The 12,551-nt window shown below is 40.6% G+C and overlaps 1 protein-coding gene across 2 annotated transcripts in view; it reads left to right on the top strand.

The window, feature by feature from the left end:
- Positions 1-8,311, top strand: part of SLC49A3 (solute carrier family 49 member 3) — a 423,803-nt gene extending 415,492 nt beyond the window's left edge. For both annotated transcript variants that reach the window (XM_030194348.1, XM_030194349.1), the window contains exons 10-11: positions 2,808-2,920; positions 7,718-8,311. In XM_030194348.1, coding sequence (XP_030050208.1) covers positions 2,808-2,920; positions 7,718-7,860 — 256 coding nt within the window. In that variant the 3' untranslated portion in view covers positions 7,861-8,311. The remainder of the gene's footprint in view (positions 1-2,807; positions 2,921-7,717) is intronic.
- Positions 8,312-12,551: the final 4,240 nt, after the last annotated feature.

Below are 12,551 nucleotides of genomic sequence, written 5' to 3'. Positions count from 1 at the left end.
ATGTAAATAAGGTAATCTTTTTATTGGACTAATTTAATACATTTTGACTTAACTTTCAGAGAACAAAACCCCCTTCCTCAGATCAGGATAGGATACTGTAACAGCACTATACTGTATGACCTGAGGAAGGAGATTTTGGCCTCTGGAAGCTAAATGTATTAGTCCAATAAAATGGTATTATTTTATTTTCTGTATTTGTTTTATTTCTATTTATTAATTTGTAAAGTGGTGATTGGTATTTGTTAGTTTTTTCAAATTTACATCTGCTGTCTTTATATTTTGCACAGTACTAGGAGACATTTTCTGTTTCTGTGGTGTTGCATTGTATGCAGAGTCTGGCATCAGGGGTTCAGTTTAATTTTTGTCTAAATAGAAAGTTTATGATTACTTATTCTATAGTGGATTAGGGTGTATCTGTGTTTGTGAAAAAGACATGGCTTTCAATTGGCATTGACTGTGCAGGATTGACGATCTGTACTATTCTGTCTGGTTTCGTTTTACAATAGGTGAATTGATGTTCTAGTGCTCACTGTAGTGCTTAAGATGCTTTCCTTTTCCTTGTGTGACTCATAGAAACGACTGCTTATGGTATGGTAAAATTGCTCTATAGGTCGTGAGTGTTTTGTATTCTCGGTATGCCTAGTACTGGATTTGGGGGGGGGGGGTGTTAAAAAATGACCGGCCCCGGGTGTCAACTACCCTAGCTATGCCACTGCCCCCCCCCCCCCCCCGCACATGTCATCTCCTCAAAGCAAGCAAACCTATGAGCTGCTGCATCCACGTTGTCTGTCTTTATTGCCCATCTTCTGTGTACCAACTCTAAAGCTATTTCAATTGGATAGGTAGTGCCTTAAAATGTAGAGGTCAAAAGGTTGGTTTTTTTTTTTTTTTTTTTTTACGTATTGGACAGATTTTTAATTTATTTGAAAGCTTCCCATATAGTCTAGATATAAATGTAATGAAATAACAATTGAATATCACTAACACATTTTAAGAAATTATTATAGCTGGTAGAAACAGCAATTTTAAACTCTGTATTTTGTGCTCATTTTTCTACACTATAAAAATAAATAAATACACTGTATACAATACAGATGGCCAAATTTCAGTGAGGATATCCTGTTTCCTGATGGGTTCCGCTTAACTGTTGTTGTCGTAATCTACCATGGGAAGCCAGGTGTTATAAAGTTGATGGAATATATTGAAATTAAATGGAAGTAGAATTAAACTCTCCTTTCATTGGGGCACACATGGAATCAGGTCTTCATCTGTTTTGTAGAAGTTTATCTTTTAGACAGACAAATGGATTATTCTGTTTTGAACATGTTTCAGGGGGAAGTGGTTTTATTAGTCAAAATAAATATTTTGTTTCACGCAGATTTCTTTTGTTTATACATAAATGGGCCATATAAGCCCCTAATCAGCCCATATTGGTTTTCTTATATTTTGTTCTTGTGATAACTTATACTGTGGCAACTGAAAACTCTTATCTCTGTCTGGTCGGTAATAAAAGAAGCTCATTGTGAGCACTATCTACCCTAAAAGGTTGTTTTGTGGCTGTATGAAGAATTGTGATATTGAATAAATAAGCGTATGTGTGTGTCCCTAGCGCTAGTCATGATGCATCTTAAGTTTATGTAATTCTTTCAAGAAATCCAGTTAATCTTTTAACTTATTAGTGGAGCATAACCGCAGAGTCATCGTATGGTCGCATCTTCAACATCGTAATACTAGTACCCATCTAAGGAACAGCCAGGTTATTTTGAGTTAGTCTTCACTTGCTTTCCTTGTGCCATCACTATCCAGCAGGTAGGCAGTGTCTTAAAAGATGGAGGATAAAGGATTTTTTTTTACATTAAAAGAAGGTAAATTTGGATGTAAGGATTGTTTGAAAGCACGCTCTCTCCCCGGGTATAGCCAGCTCTGCAAATGTTTTTTTTTTTGGGGGGGGGGGGTGCAGAGGTGGACGGGGGGGGGGGGGGGCGAAGAGGTGGTTCAGAGAGAGAGAGCCTGTTGTTAAAAATTTACCAGCACACCACTGCTCTCAGCCCACTGTACTAACCATTAGGCTACTCCTCCACAAATACATCTTCCACTGATATTCCTTATGTAAACTTAGGGCCGCATTTACTCACATGGATTGATGCATATTAACATGTATTCATATAGCGCCAATTAGGAGTCTGTTAGTAGGATTCCCTGTATTTGAGCTGACTGATTATTGACCTCTTTGGTTGTCATGTCAGTCTCTTTGTTGGGGGAAGGGTATTGGTTTTATGCCTGTTTTGGCACATGTTTGTGACTTTCTGTTTGTATTTTCATTAACACTCAATAAAAACAAAACTTACTTCTGAAGGTTATAGGTATGGGCAGGGATGGAACGGAAGAGATTACTTGCGTGGACAGGTTGGATTTCCAGCTAGGTTTCTGTCCCCATGCAACTCTCTAGCCTCAATATCTTTTACAAGAGGACACAAACAGAACCAGAAGTCAAACCAAGAACAGGAATGTAGTTTTGTATAATTTTTCCCCATCATCTTCATCACTGGGCATGTGTTTCATGCATCCAGTACTCTGTTGTGTTTTGTTTTTTTTTCAGTTTTGATCCCCAGCAAAATCTGAAAGCTCTCACTAGAGTACACAGCCATATGAAGACAGATTTATTTGTGCTGATTTTAAAACTGGATACTATATGCACATGTATCTTGCTTTGTTTTTTTCAGTCCTTTTATGATTTATTCATAGCTAGAATATTTTGCCAGATACTGCATCTTATTAATACCATGCATTTTTAAAATTCATTTCAGCCAAATCCAGGGAATTATCTATATGGTATTGTTTCAGCTTCTTGCTAGACCCCTTTCTGATACTATATTTGCTACCTGTAACGTGGATGGGGTTGATCCATTAGACTGGAAAGGTAAGTTGACCTTTGGTGACAGAATGCATATGTGAGAAATCCAAAACTTCACCTATTTTATGCCTATTTTTAAAAAGACCATTGTAATCAATAATCTCAACAGAATAGAAAATTCAACATAACTCATAAAACATCCAATGTCAATACAAACTGTGGCAGACCTATTTACTACAGTACTGAAGCACTATACCCTAAGTGTTGTGGTAATTATTAAAGACTCCAGAAAGAGAGTTCAGTTCACTGTTGTATATATGCATTAATAAGTTTAATGCCATAGGCTCGTGGTGCAGTTAGTAGGTTGTTTGCCTTCTGTGCCCACCACCTGTGTTGGGATTTCTATCCAAAACCCCCAAAGCATGTTGTGGTGGTTGCCAATGAGCTACTCAGTGGGGCATTGCTGCTGCCTATGGTTATTCTGGACTTATGTTCAGTTACTCTAAATTTCATTGTTTTAGTTCTGCTGACATAAATCTTATCACAGGGGCAAGAAATTAGATAAGCCACAAAAGTGGTTTGATATACAATTGTATATTATATTTTACAAGTAATTTTATTGGTTCAACTTTGTAGTGCCTTAGTTTGTGTACAAAATCCACACACGACTTGACACATGGCTTGACACACCCCTGTTCCTCTCATAGGCTTCCCATGTTTATCTTAATAATCTGAATATACAGTGGGGGAAATAAGTATTTGATCCCTTGCTGATTTTGTAAGTTTGCCCACTGACAAAGACATGAGCAGCCCATAATTGAAGGGTAGGTTATTGGTAACAGTGAGAGATAGCACATCACAAATTAAATCCGGAAAATCACATTGTGGAAAGTATATGAATTTATTTGCATTCTGCAGAGGGAAATAAGTATTTGATCCCCCACCAACCAGTAAGAGATCTGGCCCCTACAGACCAGGTAGATGCTCCAAATCAACTCGTTACCTGCATGACAGACAGCTGTCGGCAATGGTCACCTGTATAAAAGACACCTGTCCACAGACTCAGTGAATCAGTCAGACTCTAACCTCTACAAAATGGCCAAGAGCAAGGAGCTGTCTAAGGATGTCAGGGACAAGATCATACACCTGCACAAGGCTGGAATGGGCTACAAAACCATCAGTAAGACGCTGGGCGAGAAGGAGACAACTGTTGGTGCCATAGTAAGAAAATGGAAGAAGTACAAAATGACTGTCAATCGACAAAGATCTGGGGCTCCACGCAAAATCTCACCTCGTGGGGTATCCTTGATCATGAGGAAGGTTAGAAATCAGCCTACAACTACAAGGGGGGAACTTGTCAATGATCTCAAGGCAGCTGGGACCACTGTCACCACGAAAACCATTGGTAACACATTACGACATAACGGATTGCAATCCTGCAGTGCCCGCAAGGTCCCCCTGCTCCGGAAGGCACATGTGACGGCCCGTCTGAAGTTTGCCAGTGAACACCTGGATGATGCCGAGAGTGATTGGGAGAAGGTGCTGTGGTCAGATGAGACAAAAATTGAGCTCTTTGGCATGAACTCAACTCGCCGTGTTTGGAGGAAGAGAAATGCTGCCTATGACCCAAAGAACACCGTCCCCACTGTCAAGCATGGAGGTGGAAATGTTATGTTTTGGGGGTGTTTCTCTGCTAAGGGCACAGGACTACTTCACCGCATCAATGGGAGAATGGATGGGGCCATGTACCGTACAATTCTGAGTGACAACCTCCTTCCCTCCGCCAGGGCCTTAAAAATGGGTCGTGGCTGGGTCTTCCAGCACGACAATGACCCAAAACATACAGCCAAGGCAACAAAGGAGTGGCTCAGGAAGAAGCACATTAGGGTCATGGAGTGGCCTAGCCAGTCACCAGACCTTAATCCCATTGAAAACTTATGGAGGGAGCTGAAGCTGCGAGTTGCCAAGCGACAGCCCAGAACTCTTAATGATTTAGAGATGATCTGCAAAGAGGAGTGGACCAAAATTCCTCCTGACATGTGTGCAAACCTCATCATCAACTACAGAAGACGTCTGACCGCTGTGCTTGCCAACAAGGGTTTTGCCACCAAGTATTAGGTCTTGTTTGCCAGAGGGATTAAATACTTATTTCCCTCTGCAGAATGCAAATAAATTCATATACTTTCCACAATGTGATTTTCCGGATTTAATTTGTGATGTGCTATCTCTCACTGTTACCAATAACCTACCCTTCAATTATGGGCTGCTCATGTCTTTGTCAGTGGGCAAACTTACAAAATCAGCAAGGGATCAAATACTTATTTCCCCCACTGTACCACAGACTTAATTTTTCTGCCACAAGTGTGAACAATACAAGGTTCTGATTTTAAAAACTCATGTAAAGCTAGTATGTGCCAATGTTTCTAGAGACAGCTGGCTTTCAGTGATGCCTTGTAAGTAAAATTAAAACAGCAGATTATGATTCACATAGGAAGTTCTTATATACACTCTATTGACAGCTGTTTGATTTTGAATCTGAAACTCTTGGAGGCATATTTTCAAAGCACTTAGCCTCCCAAAGTTCCATAGAAACCTATGGAACTTAGCCTCCCAAAGTGCTTTGAAAATATGCCTCTTGGTCATGCGCACTCAAAAAGTAATAGGTAAAACTAATTTTAAACACCTAGGGTGATGATTGTTAAATATTAACTGGGGTCAATATTTCAGCCAGCAGCTGTCAGCATTTTTTTTATTTTATGGATCAACTTTTATTAAACATTTTCAAACTACACAGCTCAAATTCAAAATCATATAATCAGATTCTGTGTAAACAAAAAACCCCAATCCCCATTCCATGCCCGCTTCCCCCCCCCCCCCAAAGCAAATTGTAGCTTTATTGTGGTGCTATCTCCTTTCCGCTTTTCCCTCACATGACATTGAACCATTGAGGTGTGTGTGTATATATATATATATCTGTGGTCAAAAGAGAAAAAAATTTCTGTTCCATCTTGGAAATATATGCATAATTAATGTAGCATCATGTTTCTCATTCTTGATGTTAATGAATTTAGAATATGACCATATTCCTATGCATCTATTTTCTTCTCTCCCTTTCTTAGAATCAATATTCTTTCCATTTGCAATAACCGATGCATTTCATTTCTCCATAGCATCAGTGTAGAGGATTCTGTCGGTATCCATAGAAGCAGAATACATTACTTTGCTGTCAGACAAACTTTCCTCACAAATAAACAATATTCATCCCACTCAAATTACAAATTATGTTCTAAGTTTAATAAGCATAACTCATTACTTCTAGGGAGTGATTGACCCATAGGTCGTTCAAGATGGTTCCATAATGCTTCCAAAATCTCACCAAGACTGAATATAGGTCCCCTCCTGGTTCCTGCACATAACACAATTTCCTTAGATATCCCTTTGAATATTGGGATATTGCACCCATTTGGGATGTATATAGATTGTGTGGAACATTTTATAGTTCGGCACCTAACTCTTTCAGGAAATCCAGACTGCCCCAATTTGACTGCCCCTATCAGACTGACTGTTCACGTGTCCTTTAGATTGTAAGCTCTTTGAGCAGAGACTGTCCTTCTATGTTAAATTGTACAGCGCTGCGTAACCCTAGTAGCGCTTTAGAAATGTTAAGTAGTAGTAGTAGTAGTATAGTGTATTTCTTGCAGTTGGGCACTTTCTACCAATCCCTCTCCTCCTATCACCCTTTCCAAAAATCCCCCTTCTGTTGTATCACATACCTATTTTTGAATTGTATATCTAGCACTCTCCCTTGATCCAATTCTCTGGTCACCCAGTCAGATTATGGTGTAAGTTGCGTGCCTAAATGTAGGCACATAACTGCAAACATGCTAGTATTCTACAACAGAAATTACATGTATAATTGCTCACAGCAGGCACCTAATTTGTAGCACCCAGTTATAGAATTGCCCCCTAACTGGATAGTACAAGACATTCTGTAATAGTACCTCAGAATATACTGATCAGTGACACTTATCCATATAGCAGGTACTGCTATCTGGATAAGTGCTTTTGACTTAAAAAAATAAATACATAAATAAAATCACTATAAATGAATGGTTAAGTGAATTAATAAATCTGGCATTTTTGGTAGAGTATGCCCAGACAACAATTGTTTCTCTTTCTTGTTTTAGTAATGGGATATTTTTGATACAGGGCCATCTTTCACATATAGATCTCTTAAGGGCCCATTTACTAAGCTATGTTAGACCCTAATGCAGCTTAAAATGGTGTACTAAGGGATGCACGCAGGCATACTGCAGAAACTGCCAAATGTGTGCGCACTAAAAAATATTTTTGAAGGGGCATGTCGGGGGGGGGGGGGGGGCAGGGATTGGGTGTTCCTGTGCTAACCAGTCAGCACAGCTACATTACCGCACACTAGATGGGTACATAGATAGTGCATGAGCCCTTACCCCCACCTTTTTGTAAGCAGTAAATGCACATGCGGTAATCTGATAACATGGCCATATGCTAGTGGCAACATTAGCACATGGCCATTAATATAGAAAAGAGGAAATAGCTGGCTGCGGTAAAAAATGGCCTTAGCACATGTTAAGGCCCCTTTTTACCACAGCTTAGTAAGGGAATCTCTTGGTGACTATGCTTAGCCACTTACTTCCACAAATTGTTCTTGGTTTGAATGTATGCATCTTGGTTTTAATGTGCCTCTTCAGCAGGTTGACCCAGTTCACTGGCTGAAACTTAAAGCTGAAGAAGATGCTTTTAAAATCTTATAGTTAGGTAATGAATGTAAATTGCAAGCATACTTATGTATTGAAACGTTGCTGTTTTCTTCTTTAAATACAGTATCAATCCTTGTAATGGCTGGTATATGCAGCTTTGGAGCATGCTGTTTTGTTCTTTTCTTCCATACGGACTATAAGAGGTTACATGCAGACACGCCAGCTATCTCTGTGAACAGAACAGAAAGAGAAACAGCAACATCTTAAGAACATTCTACAAATCACTAGGACCAGTTTTTTAAAGTTTGGTGGGGGGGGGGGGGGTTTTGGCCTCTAATCACTTATGTTATAGTGTTTATAAATTTTATATCAAACTTTGTAACACATTTTTAGGAATGAGAATTTCAACTATGAGTCTTTGTAAAAAAATGTTTAATATTTATATTCAGTGAAATACTAACTCATAGGCTGCTTATGATTTTCAAAATAAATTAATCACTGTGGAAATGTTAACTCAATTTTTTTATGTACTACATTACTTGAGGATATTGTAAAGCTTGATGCTGGCAATTCAATATAGTAGAATTTTGTTTTCTAACACTAAGACATGGGGTAATTATATCCAGCTTTTAACTTGTGTAAATCATGTTTTTACATGATGAAAAAGGCTTGTATAAAATTGTATAAAAAATAAACAGACAAAAAGAGTACACGTTCATTTAAGCAAATCTTGTGTAGGCACAACCATGGCAGGTAGCACTTTGGCACCTTCTTTGACCCTTCCCCTCCCTCTTTCACCCTGCCCATCAAACATATAAATGGCGAGTGACCGTACTCACCCACAAATGCGTGATGACGGGGGCGGGACAGAGAGGGAAACTGCGCGAAGGGGAGGGAGGGAGCCGCCGACGTCGCTACTGCTCCCCCCCCCTGAGGTCGCCGCTACCGCTCCCCCCACCCGGAGTCGCCGCCACAGCCGCCGCCCCCTTCCACCCGGCCCGAGCACTCTCTTCGGTATTGAACTTAAATCGCCGACACACAGCAGGCAGATCAGCTGAGCTCCTGTCGGCCTTCCTTCCCTGCCTGTGTCCCGCCCTCGCCGACATTACGTCACACGAGGGCGGGACACAGGCAGAGAAGGAAGGCCGACGGGAGCTCTGCTGATCTGCCTGCTGCGTTTCGGCAACGTAAGTTCAATAGCGAAGAGAGGGCCCGGGCCGGGTGGAGGCGTGGCAGCGGCGACTCCAGGGGGGGACCGGTAGCGGCGACCTCGGGGGGGGGGGGGGGGGGGCCTTGGAAAAACCCCATACTAGCCCATTTTAATGGGCTGAATGGCTAGTTACACCAGAATCAAACAAAAACCCATGAGATGAAATCAATTTTTATATTTAAATCTGTTTATTTGCAAAATTGACAAAATATAAAACAATTTAGCTAACAGGTACAAGTTAAGTCTAGTATGATTTGCAGTAAACATCTAACAGTCAATTATCTTACATTTTAAATGTCAATTCAGTTTCCTTTTCCTTTTTCTCCCCCCCTCAATTTGCCTCCCCCCCAACCCATCCCTTTACCTTCCCACCCATCAGGGACCTTCTTAACGCAAGACTCTTCTGCCCTCCTCTCACCAACATCTTTATATATTTAGCAGATGGCCCCGCACTACTGGCGTTAAAGTCTGCCAGAATGGGGCCCATCGCCGCTCAAATTGCTGTCCTCATTTATTATCCAGCTGCACTATGTCAAGTCTCTCCATTCGCATTAAAGTTATCATCTGGGTCCTCCACTGTTGCAGAGTAGGGGTTTTCGGTGACATCCATTCTAGCAAAATCACCTTTTTAGCTACAATGACTGCCCTGTTTGTAAATTCCTTAAATCCTTTAGGCTGTGGAGCTACTACTTTTATATGTCCAAATAAAAGTTTACAGTCTAAGGTCCAGGTTGTTCCCCACATGTACGATACTTTTGACAATAGTTGCCTCCAAAATTGAGTGATGTGGGGACAAGTCCAAAACATATGCCCCAGCGTGGCACCCACGCTATTGCATTTTGGGCATTCTCCTGCTGGTGAAAGTCCCATGTGGAAGGCCCGTCTGGGGGCTACATGCATTCTTACTGCAAACTTATATTGTAGTTCCCAACACCAAGCAAAACCTGTCGACCTCTTCAATTGTAGAACATGAGCCTTGAAAATATCCGCTGATAAAATTGTGCCCAGTTTAGCTGTCCATGCTGTTGCCAGCCTTTCATAAGGTAGTTCTGATGCAGTGTCTCAGATATGTCCATGGTGGAATGAAATTTTTCTTAGAAACTACTACTCATTAATGTTACAAAAGTATAACTTCTTTGTTTTCAGATGATAATATTGGGCTGGTAATTTGTTCTATGTAATTGTTTAAGTTTGGCCAGCAATAATCAAGGTTGAAGTTTAATATTTCTGATTGTTTAAGTTAATCTATCATGATTGAAGTTTAATCCAATACCTTTTATTATTTATTATGAAAATGAACTTTCTTTATCTGACTACCTAATCCACTCTGTTACCTCCATTTTACTATGTATTTCTCTTTTCCGGAATTGGTGATCACCATTACGGAACAATGTAAGCCACATCAAGCCTGCAAATAGGTGGGAAAATGCGGGATACAAATGCTAAAAATAAATAAATAAATAAATAATGGAGTCTTTTGCTGTGCTGACAAAGAATACACTGCTGCAAGTTCCTCTTGTACGTCTTCAGACAGGTTTTGCCATGCCAAACAGTCAGTATAATGTTTCAACTGGTTATACTAGAATAAATCTGTATTAGGAAAAGAATACTTTTTTTGTATGTCTGCAAAAGGTAACAGGCGTCCCTCTTCAGTCAGAATCTGATACACATACTGTATGCCTTGCTGCTGCCATCGTTTAAAGACCGAATACATATCTCCTGGTGGGAAGGCCGGATTTCCACATATTGGAAGGAACGGAGTGGCTTTCACTGAAAATTTGTGGAGTTTACATATCCACTTCCAAACCTTCTTAGCTGTGGGCAGTATCATAGATTGACCAAATTCATATGGCATTGATCCCCCTTTTTCATGTATTAAACAGCTAAAATGTACATTGCCCATCAAAGCTATCTCAAGGGAGGTGGCCGAAAAGTCTTGCGTTTTCTTATACCAGTCTGCAATATGTCTCATACCACTCGCAACTGTCATTTGCCTGATACTTAAAAGGCCAAGGCCCCCATACTCCACAGGCGTTTGCAATGCTACCAATGGGATTCTTGGTTTTTTTCCCTTTCCAGAGGAACTGTTGCAACTGCCTATTGAGCTGCTTTTCATCCCTACTTTTTAAATACAAAGGGAGGACTTGAAAAACATATAGCCAACGTGGTATTATTGTCATATTGTATAAGGCTATTCTACCCATTAATGACAGTGGATACCCCTGCCATGCTCTTAGTCTATCTTTTGTGTCCCTTAACAGCTTTTTGACGTTACTATTGTATAAATGTTTTAAATTCTGCGTGATATATAGATACTTTAGTGGTTTCTCGTCCGGCAGCACGGGTATCTCCCCTCCCCCCCTTCAGGTATTGTACCATACACTAGAAGCGCTTGTGACTTCTGTTTATTTAATACAAATCCAGAGTATGTCCCATATTCTATCTCCCGTATCAGTCCTGGTATAGAGGTTTGGGTATTGCGGAGGAGCACTAATAGATCATCAGCAAATGCGAGGGTTTTTACAATATGGCCCTCCATTTCTACTCCCAGGATGTCCTCGCTAGAGCGCAACCTCCTCAGCAATGGTTCCAGTGACAAAATGAACAAGAGCGGGGAGAGCAGGCACCCTTGGCAAGTCCCCCTACCTATTGGAAATAGTGGTGTCTTAACCCCGTTAATCATCAACGCTGCTACTGGATCCTTATACAATAATTGGAGCGCTTTAATATACCAACCCCTGAATCCCATCGCCTGGAGTACAGCAAATAGATAATCCCCATGCAGCTTTTCAAAAGACTTTTCTGTGTCTAGGTTTATCGCTAGGGATTGTTTCTCATAGCGTTGACATGTTGCCATGCCCAGCAATAGCCGTCGAACATTTTCCACTATTTGCCTTTCTTTGACGAAACCCACCTGCTCTGCACTAATTACCCGGGGCAGAATCTTAGCTAGACGATTTGCCATGATTTTAGATAGCAATTTTAAATCCACATTTATTAGGGATATCGGCCTATACGAATCTGGCAAATCCTCTGCTCTACCTGGTTTTTTCAGTAAGACAATTAGTGCTTCATTTGCATGTTCCGCAACCTGTCCCTTTTGCACTGCCTGATCGTAATATGATATCGATGGGTCTATAAGCTTGGTATTTAGCAGTTTATAGAACTCTCCTGACAATCCATCTGGGCCCGGGGCAGAATTCAATTTTAATGTCTTTATACATTCCTGAAGTTCCTTCCCCAGAATTGAGCTATTCAAGGATTCTATCTCTTGTGCAGTTAATGGAGATAGATTAGCCTGCTACAAGTGTTAGTTTATTGCTACTTCATCACCCTTAAGTGGGGCTGCATAAATCCCAGAGAAATGTTGTTGAAGGATTTCTGCTATCTTTTCATTTGTATGATGTAATTTCCCTTGGCCATCCTTTAACACCGTAATTACCCATTGATCCCCCCATGTCTTAACCATCCCTGCCAACATTGGGCATACCCTATTTCCAAATTTCTGGAACCTATACTTATTATATAGAAGCCCCCTGGTGGCTCGCTCTTGCAATAAGGAGTTAAGAGCCACTTGCGCTGCCTGCAAGTTTTCTCTGTTTGCTCCTGTCGACGATTTTATAACTTTCCATTTTGCAGCTCGCAATTTTGTTTCTAAATCTATGATTGCCCCGGAAAGTTTTTTGTTCCGGGCATTTACATATGCAATCACCTCCCCTCTCATCACCGCTTTTGCGGTTGCCCAAAA

Source organism: Microcaecilia unicolor, chromosome 2, assembly GCF_901765095.1.
Source record: "Microcaecilia unicolor chromosome 2, aMicUni1.1, whole genome shotgun sequence".
Taxonomy (NCBI): Eukaryota; Metazoa; Chordata; class Amphibia; order Gymnophiona; family Siphonopidae; genus Microcaecilia; species Microcaecilia unicolor.
The sequence above is the reverse complement of the archived record's forward strand: the minus strand, read 5'-3'. Positions and strand labels throughout refer to the sequence as shown.